The sequence below is a fragment of the Aspergillus welwitschiae genome (assembly GCF_003344945.1).
Source record: "Aspergillus welwitschiae strain CBS 139.54b unplaced genomic scaffold BDQ94scaffold_10, whole genome shotgun sequence".
Lineage (NCBI taxonomy): Eukaryota > Fungi > Ascomycota > Eurotiomycetes > Eurotiales > Aspergillaceae > Aspergillus > Aspergillus welwitschiae.
This window is the reverse complement of record NW_020798704.1, coordinates 496,237-523,385: the sequence shown is the minus strand read 5'-3', so window position 1 is coordinate 523,385 and position 27,149 is coordinate 496,237. Positions and strand designations below refer to the sequence as shown.

Genomic DNA, 27,149 nt, shown 5'->3' with positions numbered 1-27,149 from the left:
GTAAGTGGCAGTTAATTGCCGAGTTTATCTACAAAGTATGTTTCACTTTATGACACGCTTCAGCAGGGAAAATCAGCCTTGGTTCAGGCGGGACGATCGACATTACTGTTTTGGTTCGGAGGATCTGAGAGCGCGCCATGATGTAGGTGGCTCGATGGTGATCGGGTGTCACATACAAATCAAGGATTCGTAGGTTCTAATTAAGGCAATGCACTCTACACGATGCCCTAGCAATTACGGTAAAAGGGTGTGGAGAAGAGAAACATAGGGATATATTGTCAAACTCAAAATCAACGCTTCCAAGCATCTTACCACGTCCCAGTATCCATCCCGAGACGCCCAGGTATCCATTCCCAATCTGAAATCCAAACACCACGCACGCTAAGGCTAGCATTACACTATAACATAAAACATAACAAAAAGAGCTGATGGCTCTGAGACAAACAGCCGAAACACAGTGGGAATCAACATGCAATATGCAACGGGATGAATCCCAATAACAATATGCCAGAAGGATATATACAAGAAGTGGCGGTAATGTGCTGTTAGCACTCACACAGCCTGAGGCTGTGCCGTAGAATCAACTTTGACGTGGTCATCAGAAGTGATGGTCTTCGTGGGTGCCAGGTCTGTGTCAGACTTCGCCCAGGGCGAGACGTCAGACTCGTGAACATATGTGGGAGTGCTCGCATCAGATGATGGCTCGTGGTTCTCCTCGGTCTCGATCTCCTTGGCCTCCTTGGCCTCGGTCTCCTTCTCGGATGCCACGTCCGAGTCGTGCAGACTGGATACCGAGTGGAACTCTTCGCGGTCTGGTGACGGCTTGTTGGACGACTCGGGAGCGCCAGCGGAGGACAGGTCACTTTCCGAATCGCTCTTGTGGTAAAGAGGCATCTCTGTGAACCCATACGTGGCGTGTCCCGGGCTAGATGCCACGGAACGCCGGCGGCTGTGTGCGTAAGGGTTCGCCGTGGGCGAGCTAGGGGTCGAGGTCGAGACGGGAGCGGGTGTCCGCTGGGGGTTCCGGGGTGGAAGGGCCGGGGGAATCCGCTTAGGGATCGTCACAAGGCGTGCCCTGGTAAAGGTAGGCGAGTGACGCTTGAATTCGACAGGCGCGATGGAATCTTCAATCGGGACAGGAGAATGGGCAGCACTCTCGCGCTTCGACACAGTGGCGCTGCTGACCTCGTGAATTTCCACATCGTCATCCTCCAGATCCACGTCCTCTTCAACATCATCCCGACCGTGGTATTCATCATGTTCCGGGATGACAGTCTCCCAGCGTCCCTCCTCGTTGTCCCAAGGACTGGTTTCGGCCCGGTCGGATACATCACGGTAGCTCCGGGAGGAGGCACGACTGATAGAGGTCGGGGCAGTTGTAGGACCATCATCAGTTTGGGTCCCTCGATCCATACTGGCGTAGCTCTGCACACTTGCTCGCCAGCTATTGCGTGGTGAGCTGTCGATGCTCCGTCGGAAAGTCGCAAATATCGGGCTGTTCGGGCCGGGTTTAAACTCAAACGCTTCCTGCGATGGTCTGGATTTTGATCCAGCTTCGCGAATGAAGAGACCCTCCGCCTCCAGCGCCTTGACACCGAATGGATCAGGGTCCTCCGGGTCGGGAATGCCGAACGAGCCCGGTCCCGGCGCAAGCTCAACATCCCCAGGGGTTTCGCCGGGTGGCAGCAAGTTCTCGTCCACCGTTGGGTTGCCCTCGGCAGCTTTGACGGTGTTGAGGAGGGTTTGAATCGATGCAGGAGGCCGTTTGGCCTTCCCCGCGAGAATGTCAGTAACCGATATGCGCTCGCCATAGAAACGCTCGTTCTCATCGGTACGCTCAATAATAATGGTACCATCCACTGCGACGCCAGCATACAGACCACGACTCTTCATGTAGGTCCAGATGGGCGCCTGGCGCTTGTGTACTTCCGAATCAAGCACGCCGCCCATCCCAACCGGACCGGCTGCAGCGCTGACTTCTCCACCCAAGGTGCATCGCACTTTTTTGAAAGCCTCCAAGGCCTCGTAGGTATTGATAACCACCACACAGTCATAGATATCCACGCCCGCCAGAAAACCGATACCAGCCGTATGAAGCATAATACCGGAAGGCGGACTCCATTCGTTGGTATCTGGGGTCCGCGCCAGGAGCACACCACTACCACCCGAGCCACTGACCCAGAGGCCTGTGCGCATAGTAGTGAAGATAGCGAGACCCTTAGCCCGCTGTATAACCCTAGCGGGGATCTTCTTCAAGACCCGCTGCTTGCCCTTAGGGCGATCTATCTTGCCGGATTCTTTGCTGATCGAGCTGTCGGTGCTTTTCCGTTCGGCTTCATCGTTGGAATAAAAACCATCTTTGCAGAAACTTCGCAAAATGCGCGCCGCTTTGTCGCTTTCTTTATCGAGGGTCATGGGCCAGAAAGCCTCTGCGCCGACCTTATAGGAAAGCCGGTTGACGGGATCACCCAGCTTGTCGAGCGTATGCCATGCTTTATCGAATCCTTTTTTAGATGTGCCTTTCGTCTTCTCCCACAGAGTGGAAGGCATGGTGGCGACTCAGAATCCCGTGGGGTCTCCAAGCCTACCAAGCAGAGTAACACAGGACGGAGTCCTGAGGACTGCGCAGTGGGTAATGAGGCAGTCTATAATTGCGGGTACAGTAGCAGTTGTAGACGAAGACGGCCCCAGTAATTCACATGAAGTCCCAATGCGGCCAGGAATGTATAAGAGGCAGCAAACGGGCGCAACAGAAGTTGGGATGACAACCGAGGAATGCGGGTCCGGAGAGTAGTGAGAATGCAAGTCAACTATATAGTAGCCGGAACGTCAGTGATCTGCGACGAGAGAAAATTGCATGTATGGATGCAGAAGAAGCAGGAGAGGGCCATATTATTAAACCCAAGATGACCTCGAGCTTTTCGCCGTGCTAGCCGTGCGTTCCAGACCGAGCCTTGAGTGGGTGGCGAGCAGCTGGAGAACCGGTGACATACGAGGAAAGGAAGGAGGGGAACCATGGGACGGGCAAATGGGATTCGGGGGTCGGCTTACCTCCGCCTGAGCCTCGCCAGGGCCACGAAAAGGAAACCTGAAAATATATCCGAGAGAAGGTGAAAAAAGGGACCAGATGAAACAGCAGCTAATTTCCGTGTCCGCAGCAAGCAGGAGCAGGGACAGTTTATGTAGGAGGAAAGAGGTAACCCCAGAGTGGAGGGGGGTGATCGACCCGTAGGACCCGTCGGTCAGATGTGCTAGAGATGTAGGCTGGATGTATGACCGAGAGCTAATGCAATCGGGGGGAGGAGGAGGAGGAGGAGGAAGAAAAAGCAAGCAAGCAAGCAAGCAGAAAAGGGAAAAGACGGACGGATCCTCTCACAGATTCGAGAGGGGAAGACAAGACTAAATGGTAGAAGTCTGGAGAGCCGTGGATGCGAACCAGGCACGAATACTCACACGGCTGGGTCGGAAGGGCATGGTTGGACTGGGAAGTGGGAGGGAAGTAAGTGGCTGGCCGGAGATGGAACGGCCGGGTGAAAAGGCGTACAGAAAGTCAAGTCAGTCAGCAAGATGACGAGGAAGTGGAGAGAGTCTGTGAGAGGAGAGAGAAGGGGAGTACAAGACGATTAGGCAGTGATTCCTTCAGTCTGGTTCCGGATGCATGGCATCATGGCAGCATCAGCGTCATCGCTTTCGCCGCGCCCGATAAGCCGATCGGATTAGATTTCTCTACATTTATAATTTGCCCGTCGGCTATTCGGATGTAGAAGTTCAGATATTTTGCTCTACATTCTTCTATCCTCATCAATTATTCATTGAATGTTAAGTCCATTACTGTTCTCGCAATGAGGCCTTTCCTTCCGTGGAAGTATCCTGGAAGAATCCTCAACCATGAACCCCCAATGACAGCGTCATCGTCTACGTACCCGATGGAGATGGCGATGGGGCCAAGAGTCCCTGAGCCAGATCCCCAGCTAATCTTTGTCTAGTTTAGTCTGCTTTCTTGCTAACGTAGAATCCACCCTCACAATTTCCTTGTTAGAAAAAATCATAAAAGTAAAATCAAAAAAATTAAAATTCATTTTCCGATTAACTTCCACTAGATCCGCATGAATTTTCCCCTCTTCATCCCTGCGTCCACAAAAAACACCCACACAAGGGATGTATCAACTTCCCACCCGAAGAATATGACAGGTCCAATCGCTTCTTCTGCCGCGAATTTGTTTTGCTTACGTGCAGTGGTGCTGCCTTTTTTTCTTCTTCCTTCAGCCCCAAACCAGCCAGCCCGTCAACCTAACTAGTATCTAGACTAGCTCTCTGTCTGGCCCCCATCCATGGATGGGTAAATTGTATCCCTTCGCATTGACTTGGTGTATCCCCTCGCTTCATTTCCTTCTCGTCGCCCAGGCAAAGAAAATTCTCTGCATTAGTTTCATGTTTCCTTTCTCCACTATCCCCTCCAACCCTAGCTGCAGGCTTGAGTAAGTAGCAGCAGCTAAGTAGGTAGTTAGTAAACAAGTCACCAGGTCAATATCGAAGTAAATACTATAGCTGGCTAACTACTCCGGAAGTAGAAAAATAAATAATATCCTGTCCCTGACAGGTCCAATTTCATTTTCTTTCCCCCCCTTCTTCTGCTTCTCCACCCCCAATCGAGATCCAATAGTCTAGTCTAGTCTGGTTAGTTCCACTTCTCACCAACGACAGGGAAGATGCGTTGCTTGGGATACTACTATACCTATACCTATACCTACTCTCCTACTCTCTCACTTACCTACCGGTACCTCCAGCAGGACATGATACTACTCAATTGACGCAAGTGGCTCACTTATCATCCCCTTCAATTGCATTGTTTCAAGCAAAGAAACCAAGAAAAAGAAAGGAAAAAAAGGTACCTTGTTACAAAAGGTACCACCACAGACCTATCTACCTACCTAATTACCTACCAAAGATATTATCTACTACTCAATACAGTTAGCCCAACCTGACCAGTCCAACCCAACCTACCCACCATCACCCCTTCAGACAGAGTTTCATCATCCCGGGTCATTGGAGCCGAGGAAACGGAACGGGAGCAGAACTCACGAACGAACCTCTCATCTCCATCTCCCCTGGACCTGGTCCAGGACCATGTGCGCATTAGAACGAGAAAAAAATTTTCACTTCCCGTGTTGCTTTATGGTTTAGCTTTTTGTTTGGATATATCATATGCCATCGGTGGGAAGGAAGGTAGGTCCACGAGGAATGAAGATTGATGCGGTTATTGCGGTTGAGAAGAGAAGGTTATCATACTTGGGTAGGGTGTAGGTAACCTAGAGAAGAAAAGGTCTCTCTGTATCCCTACCTCTTGTTGATGGACAGTCAGATGGTGAGTGAGTATATTCCCCTCTATAGTAAACCATAGATAGTAAAAGTAAATAGAAAAGAACATTCCATAATCCCTGGCAACTAATTCGAAACACTCCACTCCAATCTAGCTCAGCTCGCCTCAGCTGAACCACAGGTGAATCCCTGTCTCCTTGTGTTGTACTCCGTACTACTTACTGGCTATTCTTAGACGAGACGAGGCAACTTCGGCCGAAACACTCACCCATCACCCATCACCCAGTCAATTCGACGATCATCATACTTCGGCTTGACTTTCCAAACTAACTAACTAGTGTACTCTATACACTATCACTAGCCTAGTTGATGGATGGTTGGGGTTCCTGTCATATGCCCTAGTGGATCAATAGGCTAAAGAAGCGAATCATGCAGTTCGTTAGCTAAGCTAAGGATCAGAAAGTTAGATAGACAGATGGATGTGGATGTATATTCGTGCTCCGTGGATGAATTGAGTTTTTGAGTTTTTGAGTTCAGTTCGAGTTGGAGTTCGCGCTACCAACCGTGCCTGATATGATGTATCGGATTGGGGAGAGTTCTGTCAATAGGAGAGGAGGGGGGGGATGATGGATCGATCGGAGAATGTAGTTAGTTAGTTGACTGATGCGAACTGCGAACGGGAGTGTCACCGTTCACTCTGTCCGGCAGTTGGGTTTGTGTCTGTGTGTCTGCTTTGTCTGGCTCGTGGAATATCTGCATTGAAGGTTAACTCTACTTCTCTAGTATTCTACTATATCTAGAGTTCCATGTGTGGGTGAGTACGTGTAGTATGGGATCTGGATTCAATATAACTAGTAAATACATATAAACCTGAGAGTTAGAACAACCTCACATCAAACTAAACTCCTACTAACAAACAATATACTAGTAACTACTACTAATTCCTATTATCAATAAATTCCACCTTATTCCCTTCCCTTCCGCCTACTACTCATCTACTGGTAGATAGTATATCTATACAAATGGTATACATCCAACAATATATCTCCATCCAGCTTAGTTCAATCAAACTAGTACTCATCCTAGTGCATGCAGTTACTACTAACCATCCTCCTATGCTACTCCCGTACTGACCAGCCATCATCTGCCTTCATCGAGATCCCGATTCGATGACCGGCTGGTTCCCGGTGCCCGGGTCCCACGCTGGACTACTGGTTGCCATCTAGCGGATCGGGATCCCCGTACGGATATAATCGACTAGCTGTTATTAGTGCATGTGGGTATATGTCAGCGTGACAGGGGGATAGACATGTGTCATATTGGAGACAATTTGCTAGTCTACTCAGTTGCCGGATGAACTCCCGAGTTCAGCTGTTCAGCTGTCTAGCTAGCTAGATAGTACTTCGTCGAGAACTCTCCTACTCTAACAGGCAATTGCTCCTGTCCCGATGAGTGATTCGTGCGGTCGACCCGCTGCAGCAGGTATAGCCAGCCAAAGATAGAGTTAAGCATAAGTAAATACACAGGAGCCAGACAACACGTCGGGGTCATGGTTCGCGGGTGATAAAAATTGAGAAATAAGGTCCAGCCGGTTCAGCTGACACTGGACGCGAGTCTAGTCGTAAACATACACACAAAGGTATACCTATTGTATCCAATCATCTGCCCTACTCCACATTTACAGGGCACCCAGCTCCTTCAGCTTGCCGATCAAGCCGTCGACATCCTCGACCTTGCCACCGCCCTGGCGAGCGGGGGGTTCTGGAACAGGTTAGTTTGTAATAACACCGAGGGGGTGCAGCGCAGGGAAGTGAACTTACCAGTAACCTTCAGAGTTTTCAAGCGCTTCTTATCCTCAACACCGAAATCCGCCAACGTTTTCTTCTCCAAAGGCTTCTTCTTAGCCTTCATGATGTTCGGCAGCGTAGCATAGCGGGGCTCATTCAACCGCAAATCCGTAGTAATGACCATAGGCAACTTAGCCCGCAGTGTCTCAACACCACCATCCACCTCATGCGTCACCTCCACCGTACCATCCGCATCCTTGATATCGACCTTGCTCGCCTGCGTCGCCTGCGGCCATCCCAACAGACCTGCCAGCATCTGACCGGTCTGGCCCTGGTCGCCATCGATCGCCTGCTTACCCAGCAGCACCAGGTTAATGTTCTCAGACTTGACCACACCCTGCAGCATCTTGGCGATCGTCAGGGGCTCGGGACCTCCATCGGGGCTCTCGCCGACGTCGACGTGGAATGCGCGGTCGGCACCCATGGCCATAGCGGTGCGGAGGGTATCGGCGCACTTGGCTCCGCCAGCGGAGAGGGCGAGGATGTTTTCGACCTTCATGGGGCTCTGGTTCTTGGCGCCGCGTTCGCGCAGGCGGATGGCTTCTTCGACGGAGAGTTCATCGAACGGGTTCAGGGAGTGCTTGACACCGGCGGTTTCGACGCCGGTGTTGGCCTTGTTGACGCGGGGTTTGACCTATCATTATCAGTGACGCTCAATATTGCTATAATACGCTATAGTATCATAATAGTGCGGTGAATGTAGGTGTTGGTGCCGACGGAGCACAATTGCAAACCGCGCGTGCGGGCAACTTTGCTCTCGGAGATGTGACTCTTCACCGAGAACGGAGCAGGAGGAGCACGAGGCGACAAAAACCAAAACTTACCGCATAGTCGATAACCCGCTTCACGGGAACAAGAATTCGCAAGCCGCTCATGATGACAAAATTATATGGTAGAGGGACTTCAAAAGAGAAGGGGCAATGGAGGGGAAGAGACAGTGAGGGGGCGTCGACTCTTAAGGCGAGCAAGAAGCCGTTTTGAGGGAAGAGTAGAGAGACACCGATCCGTCGGAGCAGCAGCTGCCCTTCCGCGGCAGAAAACAGGTGACCTGGGCGGAGAGTCCCCCGAGGCGGGCCGAGATCCCATCCACACTTGCTGCTCTTCCGCCGCCAGCCGAGGTTAGCCTCTTCTATGATGGGACTTTGTACGACAGATTGGCAGGTTTAGTGGGGTAAAAAGGCATTAGAATATTAGAATGACCTCATAGGGTGCGTTGGTTCTATTGAGTATGTGGGTATATTGTGCTCGTTTTACTCTATCCGTGTGGTGTCGGATATGGCAGACATGCCATCGCTCTATCTATAGGCATTGATGGTACTTTGTATAACCGCTTCACATGTGACGGTACCTCTTAGTGGCGGATCACCAAGTTTCCTGCTTATACCGTCCCGTCTTCTCCATGCCAAGCAGATACTGCTCGGCCCCTTGTTCGTTGAATCGATCGGTTTCCACCTCTGCGCCGTGCTGGAATGCTTCTGTCAGCGCCTCCCTTACTGCCTTGGGCATCTGTCCGGAGGAACCGCAGATATACACCGACCCCGCCATGTCATGCAGCAGCTTGAACAGCAGCGCATAGTTCTGCCGGATCACATCTTGCACGTAGACCTTTTGTTTCTGATCTCGAGAGAATGCAGTGAGTACATTCAACTTGGTCAACTGGCCGAGCTGCTGCCATTCATCTTCGAAGAAGAAATCTGCCTCGCGGTTGCGACCGCCGTAGAGAAGAAGCGTAGGTCCGATGCTGAGCTCAACCCCGGGGTTTTCCTCCTGATATGCCTTGATAATCGCTGCTTTTTCCCAGAGCATAGATCGCAGCGGTGCCAGACCGGTGCCGGGGCCGACCAGGACGGTTGGACCAACTAGCTGGTTGACGGAGGAATTGAGTCCACCGCGCTGCAGTTGTACCTTCAGAGTGCTTCCGGGTCGAAGCGCAGATATATACCGTGTACATACACCCTGTCTGATTTTCTTGATGACGGTCTGATACTTGACAATGGCAATCATCAGTTCAAACTTGGTGCCGCCCTCAGGGCCCCTCTTCAACTCGCCCCCACTGGCAATGCTAAATTGTCTCCCCTTGAGGACAGGAAAAACTGAGATAGCATGCTGCCACGGCACCTTGACCGTGTCAAACTCATGCAAGACTTCCAGAATACTTCGTCTCGGACGGGTAGTATAATCCCAGAGCTCGTCAAGATACTCGGGACTGGTATATGTGAACTCTAGTAGACGCTCCTTGTGCATCTCATCATTCGTGTAATGCGCAATCTCCGCAAAGAAGGACCTACGCGGGATAGCCTGAATATCGAGATAGTCCGTAAGAAGTGCCCGTAGTGTCAATTGCGGGTAGGAGTCGAGACCCCGAATAGGTGGCAAAGGGAGATCATCAGCGGGGATATGGCTATTAGGAACCAAGCAGATGAGCTGATCAGCTTTATCCTCCCAACCCATCATTTGGATCAGAGCATCCACGTCGGCAGAGAAGTTCTTGGGGGTGATGCATAACATATCCCCAGGGACGTAGGACGTATGTTCAGGGACCGTAAGGGATACATGTCGCACATCCTGCCAATGCTTCTGCGGAGTCAATCGCTTATTCTCCCTAAGTGTTGCCGTCAAGGTATCAGGCAGAGGCCGCAGGTCGTGATCCAATCGAGTCAACTTCGGGTTCTCTTCAGGCGCGGGCAGGTTCTCATGTGTCCCAGGAACTGCATGCCCTTCCTGTGCTGTCGCCGCATCCCCCTCCTGGAGCTTCAGAATCCACTTCGGCGGCAACTGAACATCATCCGGTATCGGCTCCAGCCCCTCAGGCAGCGGATACGTCTCGAGCAAATGTGTACGCAGACCAGTCAACCATGGAATAAACGTCCCTTCGAGCCTGTACACTCATTTAGCAAAGTCATCTGCCAAGCAGCAAACCATAGTATTAACTCACCCCTCCGGATGCTGCTGATCCGCCTCCCCAGCATCATATATCTCATTCGCACCCAGCTGTAACAGCCTCTTATGCAGTTTGCGCGCCGCCCAATTGAACCTGCCCACCCAGTCAATTAGTTTCTTCTTCCCATTTAATCCATGTATGAGAGAGAACAAAACCCACTTCGGATAAGAACTATCACCCAACCCAAACGACGCAAACTGAACCCCGTCCAGGAAATCCCCCGGAAGCCTCTTCAACAACAATGACCGCCAAAACGACCTTGCATTCGCCGGGAAATCACCCTGTCCTGTCGTCGCGACAACGAATATAATGAGCGTATGCGATTTCAAGACCTCCTATACATCGTCACACACCCCGTCAGCATACATTGCACGCCCACATTCACATCCAAATCCACGTAAAACATAACTAAGCGTAACCACTTGAAAGGTCTAAACTCACCGGCCTATACTCATTCATCTCCCCAACATGCGTGTGGAAATGCAACCTCTCCGCCAGCGCCCCCAGCTCCTCGGCGACTTCTTGCGAATTGCCCGTTTCGGAGCCATAGAGGACGAGAGCTGAGCGCCGCGGTGGGGTTGATGGGTTGCCGTCCATTGTGCCTATCTACTACCCCCCTATTTCTCCCTGGTAGTAGTGTGGTGTGGTGGTGCTGTTCTCCAATGGATAGGGTGGGCTTATCGTTCGCGGGTCTCTTTTTTTCCTTCCCCTCGTTTGGCTTGAGGGGTTCGATCCGATCGTCCAGTTGGCGCGAATAGCGGGATGACGTCATCCCGAGGATCGGAGAGGATAAGGTAGGCATATTGGAGGATAGATAGAGAGGGATGTGTATGCATTGCTGGTGTTGGAGATGGGATTGTAGTGTATTAAGGTAGTTATGAGGAGGAGAAGACTTGGTGTATGTGCTATTGTGCGACTTCAATGTTAGATAGACAATTATACCGTCAGATACTCCGGCAATGGCGTGAATTTACCCAATCAACCTCAGGAGAAAAACCAAAGTAATCGCTAGATTGATAAGATCAACCGATAAAGAATAATAGTTTTGAACAAAGGGTATCTCAAGAATCCAGCTCGATCTAATAAGTATCCTCCTCCCCGCCACCACCACCATCTCCGAACCCATCATCCCCATACTCATCATCACCACCATCAAAGTACTGCTCAGCGTTATAATCCCCGCCCATCTCATCGTCATCATCCTCAAAGTCATCATCTTCGATCTCCTCCTCCCCTTCTTGCTCCTCCTCCGGATCCAGGATATCCCCGTCCCCGTCGTCATCATCCTCACCCCCCTCACCCTCCTCACCACCAGCCTTCGCCCGCTTCGCCGCATCCTCATCTTCCTCTTCATCATCGTCCTCGAATCCCCGCTTCACTCCGGCCCGTGCCACCTGCGGCACGTACCCATCCATCGCGGCATCGGGCTTGAACGTCGGCTGAATTGTCTGCCACAATTCGCGAGGGAAGAATTTCATCACTACAGAGACAATCCCATTAGCACATCTCTCTATATCATTTATGAAGGAATAATGGACAAACTCACCATACTGTCTCCCCTGTAACTTCGGCAACGCCCTCTTCTTCTTCTGATACTTGCCCGAATAACTAGGCATGCCATGAAACGGATCGAAGTTCACCCGCGCCGCGCTATCCTTCTTCATCGTCGACCCCGCCCCCTCCAGAATCGAGTAATACGGGCCATCGTGGAACCGTTCCCGGAGAGTACGATAGAAATCCACCTGCAATTGTTCCTGCGAAGTGAGAGGTCTGGCGCGGGGGACGGTGTATTTCTGGTTGTAGAGAGGCATGATTAGAACCTATCCCTTTCTCTTATTGTAGAAGAAGTAACAGCAAGCCAGAATGCTATAGCAACAGGGTGATGTAAACGACGCTGGTAGACGCAACAGCAACGAAGAAAATACCGTGTCACAAAAGCAAACGGACAAAGAAGCAAATATATCACATCACATCACATCAGCCCAAAACATACCGGGAACAAAGGCGTCGGCGCCGTATCAGGTTCTCCGCTGGGATCTGCCTCCCAAGTGAATTCGGCTCCGGGGAGCTTTCTGCCTTTCTTTGCGCCGAATCGGGACATGCCGGGCGGTGATAATATTCACTGCAAATGTGCCCCTTTTTGTCAATAGGTTGAGGATGGCTCCGTTGGGGCCAGATTGTTAATGTCCAGGAAGGAAAAGGCCGAAGCGCTGGCGGGCGTTCACAGCGCCATGATCCAATGGCTGAGAAAAAAGTTCCGGCCGAGCTTGCATTTGGCTCACCGCCTGCGGAGATCTGCGCGAATTGGGTAATTAGGGTACCGGGGCGGGAACCCTGGGATGGCTGGGATGGGCCAATCAGAGGGCGTATGGTGATAAGTTATTCTACTAAATAGTACTACTACCTAGTATGTAGGATTTATTACTGATGTTAAAATTATTTGCTCATTGCTGAACGTCTGAAGGATGAAAAGTACAGGTATCTAATGGCATAATCGTAAATCGTCCAGTGAGGTGGGCATGTCCGCAGCGCTAGCCTTATAGGCCAATAGTGGCAACCTGGTTTGTAGTCTGGGATACAGGCCCCCATGGCCCCTCGTTCACCCGTTGCCGGAGAGTACGCATGATATCCTCGAATCCTTCCATTTGTCCACCGTTCTCCTTGAGACAGTCATACAGCGCCACCAAGACCTCGTGCTTCGCCGTCGCCACTTTCCAGACTGCATGCTGGGAATCACCTGCTCCGCCCCCAACAAATTCGGCATATGAGCGAGGAGGCTTGAACAGATATGGCAAGAGAATAGTCAGGGCTGGAGGCGTAAGCGCTGCCCATGCACCCGATGATGGAAGAACACCTTGTGTAGCCGGAGACAAACTCTCCAAAGCTTGTTCGGTGGGAAGCTGGTACCGGGAAGTCCCAGGAACAGACGAGGTGACTTCGCCCGTCAAGATCTGCCAGTTTGCAGTGATGAGGGATTTCATGAGCGATATCGATGCCAACGAGACATCCTTCATAGCGAGAATATCCGCCGTCGCAACGACATCAGTCCAGAAGTTAGCATGATGATTGGTGTACATGAAGTACAGCGCGCGGGCGGCCGCAGCCTCTTTGTGCCAGTCTGTCGGCATCTGGCCAGATGCATTCAACTCCATCGAGTCTGTAAGGTCTTGCTTAACTGGGCCATGGAGGATCTTAGCCAGCACGTCCAAAGCCTCTTTGTTGGGAGGACTGGTTGGCAAGGCCAGTACAGGGTTCAATCCCTGCTTGCTGGCTTCCACGAGCAACACTCGGGGCAGACAGGAGAGTACGTTCAACTGCCCGCTAGGAACTGGACCATGCGCCCATTGGGAAGATGAAACCGCCACCGAAGCAGCAATGCGAGATAGTATCCGGTCCAGCAGATACTGTGGGTTTTGCAGGAAGTGGTTGGGATACAGCTCAGCATACTGCGCAACGTAAGTCATGATAGGTCCGCACAGGTAAGCCAGGTCCACCGCGTCCAGCTTTGACTCATCCAAGTAATACTCCAATAGCGTACTGTGGATTTTATGCGAAATAAGGAAATCCAGGGCGGGAGAGGAGAAGGTGGACGCTGACTGCACAATGGTCCGCGCGATGAGACCAGGCGCATCAATTTCCAGGAGATCATGAAAGAAGTTAATCAAAGTCATATGCATGAGCACATCATCCTTGTCGACCATATGGCAGGCAGCGAAATGGAGAAGGCCATTGCTCTGGTATTTCCTCTCAACTTCTGGCACTTGTGGCTTCGAAATAATATCCCAATGCAGTCGACCCGCCTTCACAAGCAGTCCCATCAACCGTCCCTGGGCTACAGTCTTGTCGCGCTTGGACAGACTTCCGGATCCATTCTCCTTGAGACTGCAGAGGGAAAATAGCAGTCCATAAACATCCTTGTCCGTGAAAATTCGCCTCCAAACGAGCCCTTGTCCACCGGTGGCCTCCTCTCCCTCATGCCCACTATTCTCGAGCGGACTGGCCGAGTCAACCTCCAACAGCTCCCAAATTGTGTCAAATGCCGCCTGTGCTACCGCTGTGGAAGAGGTCGAAAGCCACAGCTCCACCAGAGACGAGACCAATTCCGGATCGCCGGCAACGATGGCAGCATCACTAGCGACATGACCTGCTTTGCGCAGCAATGACAGAGCCAATAGGTTGATGGGTTCCGATGGGGCCTTGAAACCGGCAATGAAATTGATCGGAGGATCGACGGAGTGAAGGTCAGCGAAGCTGAGATACGTAGTAGCCTTGACTCCAAGGGCGGTAAGAGGAGTCGGGTCCTCCTGCAGGACGGGGAGAAGCTGCGATATCTGGATCAAAAGGGTGGCGGGGACTCTGCGATCGACGTTCTCGGTAAGCTCGAGCTTCAACTTGTCTAGGAGAGTTGTATCCAGAGGAGTGGAGGGCTCGCGCTGCACCTGTTCCAGGTGCTGGCGGACCTCATCGTAAGTAGATGGGACAGCCATGTTGATTCCAGACAGATCCACGATGATGCGATCCGTGGGGAAGTGAGAGACGACGAAGGCAAGTCAGGAACGGCTTTCTTATCCTCGGCGGCGGGGAAAGCTGGTTGCAAACGGGACAAACACCGATGACATCTCCGCCAGTCTCCCCGACGATAAGTTCCAGACCATCACTGCTTCCTCCTATCATTTCACTTCGGTATACCATCTCCTCCTTCAAGGACATATTGTTCATCATGTCTGATCAGCCGGAATCCCTCTTATCTCCGAAGAACTCCGACTCCGGCCTCCATATCCAGCTCCACCCTCTGATCCTCCTGACCATCTCAGACCACATCACCCGCCATGCCGCCCGCTCTCAGCAAGGACCTATAGTGGGAGCGCTTCTAGGCCAGCAGAACGGACGCGAAATCACCTTGGAACACGTCTTTGAGTGTATTGTGAACGAGGGCCCCAATGGAGATCTGCAGATTCCGCAGGACTGGTTCGTAGAGAGAGTCAAGCAATGTAAGTCCCGTCCACCTGTATCTCAACCATCTACATGCATCTGGGCGCTGACCCCCTCCAAGTCAAAGATGTACACAAAGCTCCTGCCCTTGACCTTGTCGGCTGGTGGTCAACTGCTCCCCCGTCCGGCCCCAACACCGTCCACCTCCCAATCCATCGCCAGATTCTCCACAACCACAACGAGTCCGCCGTGTTCCTCGCGTTCCACCCGTCCCTGGTACAAGACGCATCCTCCAACGGCGGCAAGCTCCCCGTGACAATCTACGAAAGCGTATACGAGGGCGAAAATGCGACAGAGAACAGCAAGACAATGCAGGTTGATGGAGAGGAACAATCCCTAACGATTCGCTTCCGAGAACTGCCCTACTCCGTCGAAACGGGGGAAGCCGAGATGATTGGCGTCGACACAGTAGCAAGGACAGCCAGAAACGCCGCCGCAGACACACAAGGCACGGCCTCTCTCACAAAACAATCAGCCGGCAAAGAACCCAGCAAGGATCAGTCAGAAGTGCTCTCCCCCGAGGAAGAAGAACGTAAGCACCCCACCACCCCCATACCTAAAACCAAAAGTCCATCACTAACCAAAACTACCCCACACAGTAATCGCCAGCCTCACCACCCGCCTCAACGCCATCAAGACCCTCGAATCCCGTATCTCCCTCATCAAATCCTACGTCGCGAGCATCTCCACCTCCGACCCAGAAACCCCCAACTCAACAACAACCCTCTCCCACCCCATCCTCCGCAACATCAACGCCCTCCTCTCGCACCTCTCCCTCCTCACCCCTGATGAACAAAGCGCCTTCACAGCCGAAGCCATCGCCCAGAGCAACGACGTCCACCTCGTCTCCCTATTAGGACAACTCGGCCAGAGCATCAGCGCGATGCGCGAGCTCGGGAAACGAACTGCGCTGATGAACAGTGTCAGACGGACGATGATGTCGCGGAAAACGCAACAATTATCTTGGCAGAATCGGTTCACTGAACCTTTTTCGACTGGGGATGGGGTGAGTCATGGATAGGAGTGAGGTATGTGGTGTGAGATGGAGTTAATCAACATTAGTAGCTGATAGGAGTCTTAACGAACCATGAATGCATGATCATACCCTGACTGCTATACTTACAAGTATGTATATGTAGACTTGTACCACTACCGAGATCGTAAACATATATAACTTATTACTATTACCACTATAATGCAGTCAATGTCAATCAAATCACAGCCGCAAAGGTATATATATCTCTAATGTAAATATAATATTGTACAACGAAAGTATCTAATATGTAATCTCTATCTTCGCAAAAAAGACAGAAATATAGCAAGAAAGTATGATGAAGAAAGAAAACAAAAAAAAAAAAAAAAAAAAAAAAAAAAAAAAAAAAAAAAAAAAAAAAAAAAAAAAAAAAAAAAAAAAAAGGAAGACGAGGGGGAGTGATATCATATATAAACAACCTCCCTCAACCAAGAGAAAAGTCTCCCAGGTAAGTAAGTCAATCCGGTCTCATCAAAACCTCAATCTTCATACCGTGATATCATATAGCTAGAATAAATCAAACACAAGAAAGGCAGCCCAGAAATTCAGAGGGTATTATACGACAGATGCATAGAACAGACAGGCAGGGAATAAAAGTAAGCCAACGCCAAGAGACAAAGATAAACACGGCTAGCTAGATAGCAAGCCGTGGCGCTCTCAATTCTTACCCAGTAGGGAGGATGAGGAACGCGCAAGAAAGTGAAAGAACATGCATGAAGACTTAAATGGGTCATCATACTCCGCAGTTAACGGAGTTTCTTTTGTTGCTCGTCGAAATCAAATCTCGTCGCTTTACCTTCGTTGTTGTTGTTGCTGGTGGTCACTGTCGTAGTTCGGGGGAGGGGGTTGGTAGGATTCCGGGAGAGGAATGGGAGGCTGTTCTTGCAGCGTTGTGGTGGGGTGGTAGGGATTGTTGATGTCGGAAGGGTGGTCTGGATAAGGTGGATTGGCGTGGACGGGCTCGTGGTAGTGGTCCTGTTCCAGGTGGGAGTTCACGAGGTAGGGGTTGTATGCGTCCTCCTCGTAAGGGGAGTACGGCCGGGCAGTATGCGTGGCTGTTGGCTCCAGGAGGGAGGCTGCGCTGAGTCGGTTATGGTTGTAGAAGCGGTTCGGGTCCGTTTCGTCGTCGATCGGAGGCGGGGGACCCCCGGGGCTTGGCTGAGCGTGCGACAAGAGGACCTGTCCTTCTTCGCCGGGGGGACTGTAGCGTCCACCGGCCATCATTACGCCTGCGCCGCCGTATTCGGTGCCGTGGGAATCGATACCGCTCTCGGTAGCGTTCATGTTGAAGGCGTCATTTGCGGTTTGGTGGTAGCTGGGATCCATCGTGCGTCTCTTCCGGCCGACGAAGAGCCAGCGGAAACTGCGACCAATCGCTCTGATGAGGTCCATTGGGTTCAAGGCGTCGAGTATGCCTTTAACGCCGAAGGGACCGCCCTCATAGCTGCCTTTGCCGTTGCCGTAGAAGTCGGTGATCTCGGACGGCTGGTTCTTGAGCGAATACTGTTTCCAGGAAAATGCCCACAGGTGAAGGACGGCAAAGAAGGCCATCTCAATATTGATGAGTAGGTTCGGCAGTCCAACTTTGAGATCGGGACTCTGTATTTTAGAGGTGGTTTTGATCGCTCCGGCTGAGGTGAGGAAGGAGATCAAAGTCTAGAAATGGGTTAGACGACTGGAATGGACATGCGGGCAAAATGCTGCGCTTACCGATTGCCAGAAGGACAGGAAAATGACCAACTTGATTGACAAAATCTTCAAGAATGGCTGATACTGGCTGATGTCGTCTTTGATCTGAATGTAGAACTGGATCAGACAGTACATGGCGATGGAGACTGCAATACATTCAATGAGGAGAACCTATTGCATGTTAGCAGAGTTCCATAACAGAGTCGCACAGCACATACCCAGATATGCGAAAACGCCGGGTTGAGGGATTCCTCGCAGTACAGGTTAAACTTTTGCGTGACGACCGCGATGATAGTCATCAAGACTCGGAGGAGGCAGTATTGAAAAACGCCCACCCAGATGACCTAGCGCCCATGTTAGCACAACTTGTATCGCGCAAATCCTGGCTTGTCGGCACTCACGTTGAACCATGTCAGACCACTGCGCGGTGTCCTCCAAATGCCCTTCTCTCCACCCGTACACTTCTGAAGCCACGGGATCGGCCAGACCCACGGTTTGGGTTCGACTCCACGGAAGTATTCTTTCTGGCTATGCAAGTCGGGCGCAATGTATGCGCACATAAGAGAGAAGAAAGCCGAAATCGCAAACGCTTCATAACAGTTGCCGATCAAATCATAGTAGACATCGTTCTTGTAGAAGTAGGTACCGAGCCATGCGACGACGGAATAAACGGGGACCATAAGCAGGATTCGAATGATACTAGTGAAGGGAAGCGAAAGTCAGCTATCAGCAAGAGACTAAGTGCCAGTGAGTGAGGAGAAATCATACTGCCGTTGCTCTATCTTTTTGCTGTAATGTGTAGCGTGCATTCCAATCAGGTAGAAGGAAACAAGTATAGCCATGAGACCAAAAGCCCCACCCATGATCAGGCAGAGTTGGTGGAAGGTGATGCCGCCATCCCAGAGGTCAACCTCCGTGACTGTCAAAGTCCGCGTCAGCCCAATTCAATGACACAAAACCGAGTCGCAATCAACAAGGCGCAGAGGGGGGTTTGCCTACTGGTTTCGTCTTCCACAGTCGAATTGCACACTGGCCAGCCCATTCTTGCAGGTAGGGAGAGGAGACTGCAAGGATGAACAGCCTTTGGGGGTGCAAGGAAGGAAAGGAAAGGAAAAGAGACGGGTTGCGAAAGCGAGAAGAGGGAGAAGAAAGAGGATCGTCGTGATGGACGCCAGCCCGTCGCTTTTCTTAAGATATCTTATCCGCACAGCCGGGCTTGGCCCCCCATGAACCCCTGGGAGCCACCCAAGTTTAAGCTTTTGTCACGTTGTTGTGCCTCTTTTTCGACTCGGGAGGCCGGTCGGGTCACTGGCGAAAGTGATCCTGCGAAGTCAATACGGACCGATTGCCCTGGCGATGCTTCGGGATGCGCTGGCAGGGAAGACAACCAGGCGGGATTTGCAAGCGACTGGCGGATGAGAGAGAGTTGGAATGACGGAGACTAATTAGTGCAGTTGGGTTAATGAAGTGGAGCAAGTCGGGAGGTACGTCGTCGTTGCACGTCAGGCATGGAAATCGGAATTAGGAACAAATAATCATATAAGGTGTAACCGTGAAGGACCGGTCGGGTTTCTTGGTCCTTTGTTATCCAAAACAATAGATCGTGGAGTAATGCCAGAGAAAAAGTCTTGGTAGGAGGAGAATGAGGCCGAACCGGCAAGGCAGCCACATTTATTCTTAAGTCAGATGCGGTTCTTACGATGGATTCTTGTTACTACAGAGGACTGTTCCTGTGCCAATCAATCACCTTCGGTGCATCTGCCGCGCATCGCAATGGCGGAGGGTCGCTGCGCCACCGCAATTTTAAACAAGTGAAAGTAGTGAGCGGTTCTGACTGCATGATTCTGATGTTCCAACTTATCCACCTAAAACACATCCACGCCAACAGAGACTCCCCGAATAAAAATAAATCCTGATGGTATTCGTTGATTCGTCTCCCGGAACACTTACCCAACCTAGTATACACCTCGCCATCTTGGCTCAAATAAAATCACTTCTTGTCCGTAGATCATATTTTTTTTTATTCTTTTTTTGCTCGTCCCCCGCGCCATCTTGGCATTCGCCTACTGTACAGGAAATTGCAATTACACAAAGCACCTAATCCCAAACCGTGGCAGTCCCATAGTATATCATCAGGGGTATATCTGTTCATTTCAATACCGACTACGTCGGTCGTCTCTCCACGAATCTCCGAATCCTCCACGTCCGCGACCACCGCGGCCTCGGCCTCGTCGGTTGCGCCCACCACCAAAGTCCGGTCCATTATCGACGAAGAAATCTTCATCCTCGAAGGTGATGCGACGGCGCTCGTCCCCTCCTCGTCGGGGAAACTCTCCCTTCCGTAGCAAGTCGTCAAACCGATCCAAACGCCGGTCGGCCACTTCCCGAGGAACCGGTAGGTAGTAGAGCTTTGGCTTCGTAGTAGTAGACATGAAAAGTTCATCCAGTGGCTTGAATCCTTGCCCAGGTCGTGAACTCGAGTCTGCCGTGACTGGGCCACTGGGACGTCGAGGAGCGCCCAGTTCCGCCCGTGGCCCGGTAGGCGGCGGACGAGAGAATCCTGAGGCGTCAGGTGCACGCATATGCTGAGATGAAGCGCTTCGGGGATCAACCTCCTCGAGAACAGCCTCTACCCCATCATCAGTTGGCTCATATCGCACTTCCCAGCGCGCCGGAGGGCCACCACGCTGTCGCGATCCTTCTTCCTTCTCAATCCAGAGGGACAACTTGTCTTCGGGAATAAAGTCCACGAATAGAGTCTTGCGGTTGCGTTCGTTGGGCCATACTGTACCATGGAGGGCGGTGCGGACGCGCGACGCTGCCGAGACAGACCTAAAGCTAGCAAAGCAATGTGTCTTGATGGGGTCCAGGTAAAAGTCTACGACCACATCCGGGTTGGGTGAGGCATCCGGAGGGGACGCGAGACTGACAAGGTGGTTCTTGAGTGCGACCGGCTGGAGAGGACGCATCAGTCCGCCGACATAGAGAGCTGCTGTGGCAGCATGCACAGCAGGCTCGACGTCGGCATCTTCCATAACCGCATCCGCCGGTGGAGGGGAGACGGGGCGAGTCTGTTCCGTCTCCTTGGCAGCAAAGAGCCCCTTGAAGCGAACGTCATGTTTCAGGGGGGCGCCTTTCTTGGATGTTTCATCTTGCACAGGCGGGGCTTCCTCCTGCGCGGCCTCGCGCCCCGCGCGTTCTTCAGGGGTTCCTTGCGGACCGGAAAGAGCTTCGTCCGGCCGTGACTCGTGTTCTTTGTCCACCGCAGCCCGGTCCTCTGGCAAGACGACACGGGGTGTCTCATCTAGGGCTTTGGCCTTTTTACTTGCAAGCGCTTCCGGTGTTGGCACAGGACTCTGACTGCGACGCTTCCTCTTGCGTCTGTCCTCCAGCATTTCTTCTGTAGGCAGGGGTGTCGACAACCCGGTGTTCATCTCCGAGGGGACTGCCGCGGGCGGCGCAGCGGTCTCACCAGATGCGGCTGGTTCTGCAGGTTTTGGCTCCATGTCCTCAGACTGTTCCGGTGCTGCTTCTCCAGGAGCCTGCTCTACCGGTGCTGCAGCGGTGTCATTCTCGGTCTGGTCTTGCGGGATGGAAGTATCGGCGGGTTGGTCAACAGTAGTAGTATCGGTGGGTTGAGCTGGTTCCTCTGGTTTCGGTGATTCCTGGACCGGTTGCTGTGGCTGTTCCTGTTGCTGTCCTTGCTTAGCAGCTTGTTCGGCAGGCGCTTCGTCAGTAACCGGCTGAGGCTTTGACTCAGGAGCCGCGTCACCCTGTTCCTCCGCTTGTGCCTGTTGTTGTTCCTGTTCCTGTGCCGGCTCCTCTGTCTGTTTGTTAATCACCTCAGACTCAGTAGCCTCGGGTTGAGCTGGCGCATCCGCGGCTGGCTCTGGCTCTGGCACAGGCTGTTCCGCGTCAACGGGCTGCGCTTCCTGCGGCGCAACATCCTGTTCGGCGGCCGGCTCTCCGTTTGCAACAGCATCCTTCTCATCGCGAGCATCTTCCTCCACCAATCGGTCAATAATCTGTTGTTTCACGCGGAGACCGGTCTGCGCGATGCCGCGCCGCTTCAGCTCGGCTTTAAGATCGGTCACCTTCCATTTAGAATAGTCGGTCATTGTAGCGGAAAGCGCACGGCGTGGTAGACTCGAGCATGTAGAGAATATCGGCGATAGTTCTTTCGTTCGGATGAGTTCAAACGGGCGTAATCATTGCTGGGAGGTGTTGAGATGCGATGCGATGCCCCTGCGGTGGTCGGGCATGGGAAGTGAGTCTTTGAGCTGCGACCGATCGAAATGATGTCGCGCGCTAGGCTGGATGAGGGCGGTGGTCACTGGGTGCGTAGCTATTTCCGGTATGGTGACTTGCCTGATCCGGTTTGGCTGAGTAAGGCTCCACTTGAAGAAAATTACCCGATTGGGGAGCTCCAGCTGAAGATGCTTCTTTGTACTCAGCAGAGCTAAGAGCAACACATTGTCCTTTAAGTATTTGCCAGGTGTTATTGATGTATCAACTCGTACTATATTTGATTGCGGCCCAATCTGTCTTCTTAGCCGGAATCTCCCACACAATACTAGCTACTACCAGTGGTAAGTTACAGTTGTTGCAATACTACCGGGAAAGTGAATATATTTACATCTTACTCTGACATGATACCTAGTAGTAGTAGTAGTACTATTCATAGAATGAAATCAATGGGAGAGTTCCGTAAGGCTTAAGCTCAGGCCAGGTGTAGTTTATCAGATTATCAACAGCCCCCGCATTCGTCCATTCTGCAGATGATGGAATTGATAAGCCGGAGTGCATCATGATAATGAGGTTTCATCGAAAGTGACGCCTGATAAGACGTGGGTGGCTGATACAAGGCAAGCCTTATGATAGACGGGCATTTAACAGGGGAGAGCTTCTTAGTGGCCAGCTTGGCGTAATAGACATGGTTCTCAGCCCGCTCTTCCAGAACCATGTCCAGCAGTTGGTATTCGTAAAACTTCTCCCGATTATATCCCGCCTTCTAGAAGACTATCGCCCACATAGAACCACATACTATTAATTAGAGCTCACGCTTTTCAAACTACACCTCCACACAACTCCGACAACGGCCGATAGTCACCCCAACTATTGGATCCCAAGCCGGACTCCGAAGATAAAGCAGATAAGATCGGGGCTAGGCCGTTATCCACCTATCGACCCCATCTATGTTGGGGCGGGATAAACGGCTAAAACGTTGGGCGATCGACTCATGTATATATTGCGGTGAGAGCCGACTGAACATGATTGTAGTAAACATCTCTCAGACTCACACATCTTATTCGAATACCACTGTAAACACATCACCATGGGCTCCAACACAGCAACCAACACCATGCTCCCCCCAGACAACCCCATCACTCCCTTCTGGCGCACCCAACTCGACCCGCTCGACGACATCCGGAGCACCCCCGACCTGCCCCCGCAAAGCGACATCGTAATCATCGGCGGCGGCTACTCAGGCGTCACACTAGCTTACTATCTCCTCAAGCAGCTCTCTGAGCAGGGGGACAAGTCTACCAGTATTACGCTCCTCGAAGCGAGACAGATTTGCTCGGGCGCGACAGGTCGAAATGGTATATTCCCTGTTCATGTCTGAACGTGCCATATTTTAGTTAGAACACCATGTTAACCGTGAAAGTGAAGGCGGCCACCTCCGCCCGGATATCTACGGCCACATCCCAACCTACATCGAGCGCTCCGGACTAGAAGCGGGTCTGGAGATCGCGGAATTTGAATACGCGCATATCCAGGCGTTAAAAGATCTTCTTCGCGAGGAGAATATCGATTGCGATTTGAACATTACCCGGAATATGAATGTGTATTTGGATGAAGAGTCGGCGGAGAAAGCCAAGCTTGCGTATGAGATGTTGCAGGCGAGGGGGGTCAAGCTGGCCGAGGATTTGCATTATACGGGGAAAAGGGATGCGGAGGTGGTGAGTAAATATCCTCTTTCATTATACATTTACATCTCCCAGACGACGATAAAGAAGAGAATACTAATGAAGGCACAGATATCAGGCGCCCATAACGCCAAAGCCTGCATCTCCTACACATCGGGCACTCTCTGGCCCTACAAATTCATCCTCGGCCTACTGAGCAAAATCATAAAATCCCCACAATTGAACGTCCAAACTTACACCCCTGTGACATCCATCACCTCAGAAGACAACATCAACATAATCTCCACTCTCCGCGGCTCTCTCCGCGCCCGCAAGATCGTCTACGCGACGAACGCCTACACGGCCGGCTTACTCCCCGAGTACTCGGCCAATATTATTCCCTGCAAGGGAATATGCTGCCATATTACAGTCCCCGAGGGAGAGGGCAAGAAACCCGCGCCGTTCCTCCCCTACTCGTATGCAATCGGGTACGGATCTGACGTTGTCGGCGGGGGCAGCTATTTAATTTCCAGACCGGATGGCAGTATTATTGTGGGTGGTGCGCAAGCGACATTCAAAGACAAGCGGGAGGAGTGGTATGGTGTTGTGGATGACACGACGTTGATTGAGTCTGCAAAGAGTTACTATGATGGGTATATGCAGCGGACGTTTAGGGGGTGGGAGGATAGTGGGGCGTATGTGAAGGAGATTTGGACGGGTGGTGAGTATTACTATTCTTTTTCAGTCTCCTTTGTATCTTCTATTTAGATTGGGGAATGGCTCGTACTGATTTGATGATAGTTATGGGCTACTCATCCGACTCGCATCCGCACATCGGTGAAGTTCCCAATAAACCCGGGCAGTATGTCTGTGCTGGGTTTAATGGACATGGAATGCCGGTGATTCTGCTGTCCGCTAAGGGACTGGCGGAGATGATCCAGTCGGGGAAGAAGTTCGAGGAGACGGGGATGCCAAGGTTGTTTAAGACGAGTGTGGAGAGGATGGAGAAGGCGAGGAATGGACCGGAGGGGGGAGATATTTTTGCATAGCAAGCCCGATACTACAGTAGATGTGTTGTTGTTGGTGTATTATTGAAAGATGCTTGCATAGTAGATATACTATACTATCTATCATATAATATCTGAGAGAAGCATACTCATAAACTGATCCCAAACCCACAGCATACCCCCATCAAGTAACCCAAAGATCATACTACTTATTGATCAATGATCAATGCACCATCGAATTCAAAAACTCCGACAACCAATCATCATAACCCGCCCCCCAACCCCCCATCTCCTGTGCCTGTGCCTGTGCATGTCCCTGAGCTTGACCCAGACCCAGACCCAACCCAGTACTTCCCCCAACCCCATCCTGCACCCCCTGTCTCTCCACCACTCCCCCATTAACCCCATTCCCATTCCCAGGGGCACTGCCCCCAAAAACACCTCCCCATTTCAACCTAACAGACTCATACTTCCCAATCGAATAAAAAAACACATCTTCATCCTCATCCTCGCCCTGCGCTTCGAGTCTCGCCAACGCCGCCGCCTGTCCCAGGTTTCCAATCAACCGATCCATCACACTCATCAGATCGATGGTGCGGCGCACAAACCCCCGATCCCAGCTCGGATCGTCAAGTGTAGACAACCGATACAACGCCGCCAGGTGTCGCACGAGCTGCGAGAAGATGGGGAAGGGGAAGCCTGCGTACTCGGCTGGTGGGATGGCGAGGAAGGAGGATATCCAGGCGTTCACGGCGGAGAGGCAGGCGTGGAGGGATTCGAGGTGGTGGAGGTGATGATTGATTGTTAGGGGAGGATTGGGGGGTTGTGTGGTAGAGGGGTTAGGGAATGGTTTTAAAAGGGCGGATTCGTGGATCGTGAGGTGCGTGTTGGAGTGGTGGAGGTGGAGGATTCGGTAGCGTTGGGAGTGGGGGGTGAGTTTGCTTTGGGTTTGTTGGAGGTGGGTGTCTATCGCCTGGTTGTAGATTGATAATGGGGGTCTGAATGGGGAGGGGGATAGGAGGCTAGTGTGGTAGAAGTCGGTTGTGGTTGTGGCGGTGGTGTTGATTCTCTCGTTGATGAGTTGGAAGTGCACTTGTTGGGCGAGGATCTCGTCGTTGAGACATTCGGGGTGTTCGCTTATGTGGTGTAGGCATTCGTCCATGTGGGGAGTCCAGCGAAGAGGTTCGCTTTTTTCCAGGAAGAGGGATATACTGGGATTGGGTTAGGAGTGGGATTATACTTGGTAGATGGGATGGGAGGTGGATGGAGTACCTGGAGGTTAAGAGAAAACAGCCCAGCACGGCGCGTCTCTCATCCATTGTTCGGGCTCGTGATGGGGAGGGATCCTCGTCTGGATGGGTTTGGAGTATACACAGTAGTGATGGTTTGTCTCCGCCAGGGGCCTGGTTGAGCATAAGGTCGAAGACTACGGCTGTGGCGAACTGGCTGTATATGGTCATATTGAGCTTCTTGAAGATTTGCTGGTTGGACCTGTGGCTGTCAGTATATGTTATCAAGGGGGAAGGGTGATCGTACCAGGCAATGTATACCATGAGACCGAGGAGGAAGTCGAGGTCGCGACCGTAGCAGTCTAGAACCATGCGTTGTGCTACAGTATCGCGGATTCTATCGCAGAGCGTGCGTCGCTGACTCGGGCTCTTTGCCGTTACTGCCATGATGCAAAGCCAGAGGAACGGACGGTCACTGCGAAGGTGCTGTGCTGTTGTTCCTGGCGGAAAATACACGAATGGCAGATATGGTAGCTTTTGAGTGACAAACATGCTCAGATACTCTTCAGCCTGCGACCAGCTCGGCTCTGCTGCACTTGCTGCATTATTCGACTCATCCCGGGAGGAGGTACTCGCTCCGACCTGAGCAAAGTGATTAAGGAACCCACAGTCGATGGATCTCTCCGCCGTCGAGACTGTCCGGGTAACCTTGATCTGCGAGCGTGGCGGTGGTGGGTGGTGATGAGGGTCTTCATCTGGCTCTCGTCGCAGCTCATCAATCAACTCTGCATAATCCCCCGCATGGGCATGGGAAGGCGCTTGCGCGCGAAGCAGAGTCACCAAATCATCCAGCTTCTTCTCCAATCGCCCTGTCTTCGAGGGCTTGCGTGCATTCTGCCGTCGATGGAACGCCGATGGCCGACATTCTTTATTCAGCCGCTGGCACCTGCCATTACTGTCAGAAGACCGTACTGGTGTAAACGGCCACCAAGCAGCAGGGGTGACTCAAATGTCTCAACATATATCATATCGTAAGACAGACCTCTGGCATCGCCCGCCCCCTTTGGGCAGGATGCATTTGCATTTAGACTGCGAGCAATTCATGCAGGCGCGGCCGTATGGGGCCGGGGCGAGATCATACTCGGTGGGGGACTGATCGGTGGGGGACTGATCCATGGCGACA

At 51.9% G+C, this 27,149-nt stretch overlaps 10 protein-coding genes across 10 annotated transcripts; 2 read left to right on the top strand and 8 right to left on the bottom strand.

Annotated features, from left to right (window-relative positions):
- Nucleotides 1–250: 250 nt before the first annotated feature.
- Nucleotides 251–2,854, bottom strand: BDQ94DRAFT_140324 (DUF500-domain-containing protein). Its single transcript, XM_026765603.1, has one exon. The coding sequence runs from the start codon at nt 2,548–2,550 to the stop codon at nt 553–555; it is 1,998 nt and encodes a 665-aa protein (XP_026628186.1). The 5' UTR covers nt 2,551–2,854; the 3' UTR covers nt 251–552.
- Nucleotides 2,855–6,617: 3,763 nt separating this feature from the next.
- On the bottom strand, nt 6,618–8,148 carry BDQ94DRAFT_140320 (electron transfer flavoprotein subunit beta/FixA family protein). Its single transcript, XM_026765602.1, has 3 exons — nt 7,991–8,148; nt 7,140–7,800; nt 6,618–7,080 (listed from the first exon to the last, which is right to left on the bottom strand). Exons 1-3 carry the CDS (start codon nt 8,039–8,041, stop codon nt 6,998–7,000), a joined length of 795 nt encoding a protein of 264 aa, XP_026628185.1. The 5' UTR covers nt 8,042–8,148; the 3' UTR covers nt 6,618–6,997.
- A 380-nt stretch (nt 8,149–8,528) lies between these two features.
- On the bottom strand, nt 8,529–10,704 carry tah18 (NAPDH-dependent diflavin reductase; the record flags this gene model as incomplete). Its single annotated transcript, XM_026771167.1, has 4 exons — nt 8,529–10,044; nt 10,102–10,200; nt 10,267–10,442; nt 10,549–10,704. 4 exons carry the CDS (start codon nt 10,702–10,704, stop codon nt 8,529–8,531), a joined length of 1,947 nt encoding a protein of 648 aa, XP_026628184.1.
- Nucleotides 10,705–11,079: 375 nt separating this feature from the next.
- On the bottom strand, nt 11,080–12,323 carry BDQ94DRAFT_140316 (DNA-directed RNA polymerase III subunit C31). Its single transcript, XM_026765601.1, has 3 exons — nt 12,101–12,323; nt 11,654–11,900; nt 11,080–11,587 (listed from the first exon to the last, which is right to left on the bottom strand). Exons 1-3 carry the CDS (start codon nt 12,206–12,208, stop codon nt 11,187–11,189), a joined length of 756 nt encoding a protein of 251 aa, XP_026628183.1. The 5' UTR covers nt 12,209–12,323; the 3' UTR covers nt 11,080–11,186.
- Nucleotides 12,324–12,532: 209 nt separating this feature from the next.
- Nucleotides 12,533–14,622, bottom strand: BDQ94DRAFT_140315 (uncharacterized protein). The gene has a single exon (XM_026765600.1). It carries the CDS (start codon nt 14,592–14,594, stop codon nt 12,645–12,647), a length of 1,950 nt encoding a protein of 649 aa, XP_026628182.1. The 5' UTR covers nt 14,595–14,622; the 3' UTR covers nt 12,533–12,644.
- A 172-nt stretch (nt 14,623–14,794) lies between these two features.
- On the top strand, nt 14,795–16,212 carry BDQ94DRAFT_140314 (COP9 signalosome complex subunit 6). The gene is made up of 3 exons (XM_026765599.1): nt 14,795–15,098; nt 15,161–15,631; nt 15,699–16,212. Exons 1-3 carry the CDS (start codon nt 14,828–14,830, stop codon nt 16,118–16,120), a joined length of 1,164 nt encoding a protein of 387 aa, XP_026628181.1. The 5' UTR covers nt 14,795–14,827; the 3' UTR covers nt 16,121–16,212.
- A 303-nt stretch (nt 16,213–16,515) lies between these two features.
- On the bottom strand, nt 16,516–19,436 carry BDQ94DRAFT_140313 (OSTA/TMEM184 family protein). Its single transcript, XM_026765598.1, has 6 exons — nt 18,821–19,436; nt 18,590–18,740; nt 18,223–18,520; nt 18,040–18,165; nt 17,843–17,992; nt 16,516–17,788 (listed from the first exon to the last, which is right to left on the bottom strand). Exons 1-6 carry the CDS (start codon nt 18,861–18,863, stop codon nt 16,925–16,927), a joined length of 1,632 nt encoding a protein of 543 aa, XP_026628180.1. The 5' UTR covers nt 18,864–19,436; the 3' UTR covers nt 16,516–16,924.
- A 117-nt stretch (nt 19,437–19,553) lies between these two features.
- On the bottom strand, nt 19,554–22,099 carry BDQ94DRAFT_140312 (SAP domain protein). Its single transcript, XM_026765597.1, has one exon. It carries the CDS (start codon nt 21,937–21,939, stop codon nt 19,975–19,977), a length of 1,965 nt encoding a protein of 654 aa, XP_026628179.1. The 5' UTR covers nt 21,940–22,099; the 3' UTR covers nt 19,554–19,974.
- Nucleotides 22,100–23,032: 933 nt separating this feature from the next.
- On the top strand, nt 23,033–24,884 carry BDQ94DRAFT_140311 (NAD(P)/FAD-dependent oxidoreductase). The gene is made up of 4 exons (XM_026765596.1): nt 23,033–23,424; nt 23,495–23,784; nt 23,863–24,451; nt 24,532–24,884. The coding sequence occupies exons 1-4, from the start codon at nt 23,157–23,159 to the stop codon at nt 24,777–24,779; spliced, it is 1,395 nt and encodes a 464-aa protein (XP_026628178.1). The 5' UTR covers nt 23,033–23,156; the 3' UTR covers nt 24,780–24,884.
- A 76-nt stretch (nt 24,885–24,960) lies between these two features.
- On the bottom strand, nt 24,961–27,142 carry BDQ94DRAFT_177292 (Zn(II)2Cys6 transcription factor domain-containing protein; the record flags this gene model as incomplete). The annotated part of the gene is made up of 4 exons (XM_026772873.1): nt 24,961–25,948; nt 26,010–26,228; nt 26,274–26,912; nt 27,009–27,142. The coding sequence occupies 4 exons, from the start codon at nt 27,140–27,142 to the stop codon at nt 24,961–24,963; spliced, it is 1,980 nt and encodes a 659-aa protein (XP_026628177.1).
- Nucleotides 27,143–27,149: the final 7 nt, after the last annotated feature.

Excerpts from the sequence above, each read along its gene's own strand:
- BDQ94DRAFT_140324 (XM_026765603.1), bottom strand. The coding sequence starts at position 2,550 with ATGCCTTCCACTCTGTGGGAGAAGACGAAAGGCACATCTAAAAAAGGA.
- BDQ94DRAFT_140320 (XM_026765602.1), bottom strand. The coding sequence starts at position 8,041 with ATGAGCGGCTTGCGAATTCTTGTTCCCGTGAAGCGGGTTATCGACTAT. Across the intron at positions 7,801-7,990 it reads AGCGGGTTATCGACTATGCG|GTCAAACCCCGCGTCAACAA; the intron begins GTAAGTTTTGGT and ends TGATAATGATAG. Across the intron at positions 7,081-7,139 it reads GAAAACTCTGAAGGTTACTG|AACCCCCCGCTCGCCAGGGC; the intron begins GTAAGTTCACTT and ends AACCTGTTCCAG.
- BDQ94DRAFT_140316 (XM_026765601.1), bottom strand. The coding sequence starts at position 12,208 with ATGTCCCGATTCGGCGCAAAGAAAGGCAGAAAGCTCCCCGGAGCCGAA. Across the intron at positions 11,901-12,100 it reads CGCCGACGCCTTTGTTCCCG|AAATACACCGTCCCCCGCGC; the intron begins GTATGTTTTGGG and ends CTCTACAACCAG. Across the intron at positions 11,588-11,653 it reads GTTACAGGGGAGACAGTATG|TGATGAAATTCTTCCCTCGC; the intron begins GTGAGTTTGTCC and ends TTGTCTCTGTAG.
- BDQ94DRAFT_140315 (XM_026765600.1), bottom strand. The coding sequence starts at position 14,594 with ATGGCTGTCCCATCTACTTACGATGAGGTCCGCCAGCACCTGGAACAG.
- BDQ94DRAFT_140314 (XM_026765599.1), top strand. The coding sequence starts at position 14,828 with ATGTCTGATCAGCCGGAATCCCTCTTATCTCCGAAGAACTCCGACTCC. Across the intron at positions 15,099-15,160 it reads CGTAGAGAGAGTCAAGCAAT|TCAAAGATGTACACAAAGCT; the intron begins GTAAGTCCCGTC and ends ACCCCCTCCAAG. Across the intron at positions 15,632-15,698 it reads CTCCCCCGAGGAAGAAGAAC|TAATCGCCAGCCTCACCACC; the intron begins GTAAGCACCCCA and ends TACCCCACACAG.
- BDQ94DRAFT_140313 (XM_026765598.1), bottom strand. The coding sequence starts at position 18,863 with ATGGGCTGGCCAGTGTGCAATTCGACTGTGGAAGACGAAACCA. Across the intron at positions 18,166-18,222 it reads GTGGTCTGACATGGTTCAAC|GTCATCTGGGTGGGCGTTTT; the intron begins GTGAGTGCCGAC and ends CATGGGCGCTAG. Across the intron at positions 17,789-17,842 it reads TCCTGTCCTTCTGGCAATCG|ACTTTGATCTCCTTCCTCAC; the intron begins GTAAGCGCAGCA and ends ACCCATTTCTAG.
- BDQ94DRAFT_140312 (XM_026765597.1), bottom strand. The coding sequence starts at position 21,939 with ATGACCGACTATTCTAAATGGAAGGTGACCGATCTTAAAGCCGAGCTG.
- BDQ94DRAFT_140311 (XM_026765596.1), top strand. The coding sequence starts at position 23,157 with ATGGGCTCCAACACAGCAACCAACACCATGCTCCCCCCAGACAACCCC. Across the intron at positions 23,785-23,862 it reads GGAAAAGGGATGCGGAGGTG|ATATCAGGCGCCCATAACGC; the intron begins GTGAGTAAATAT and ends ATGAAGGCACAG. Across the intron at positions 24,452-24,531 it reads GAAGGAGATTTGGACGGGTG|TTATGGGCTACTCATCCGAC; the intron begins GTGAGTATTACT and ends ATTTGATGATAG.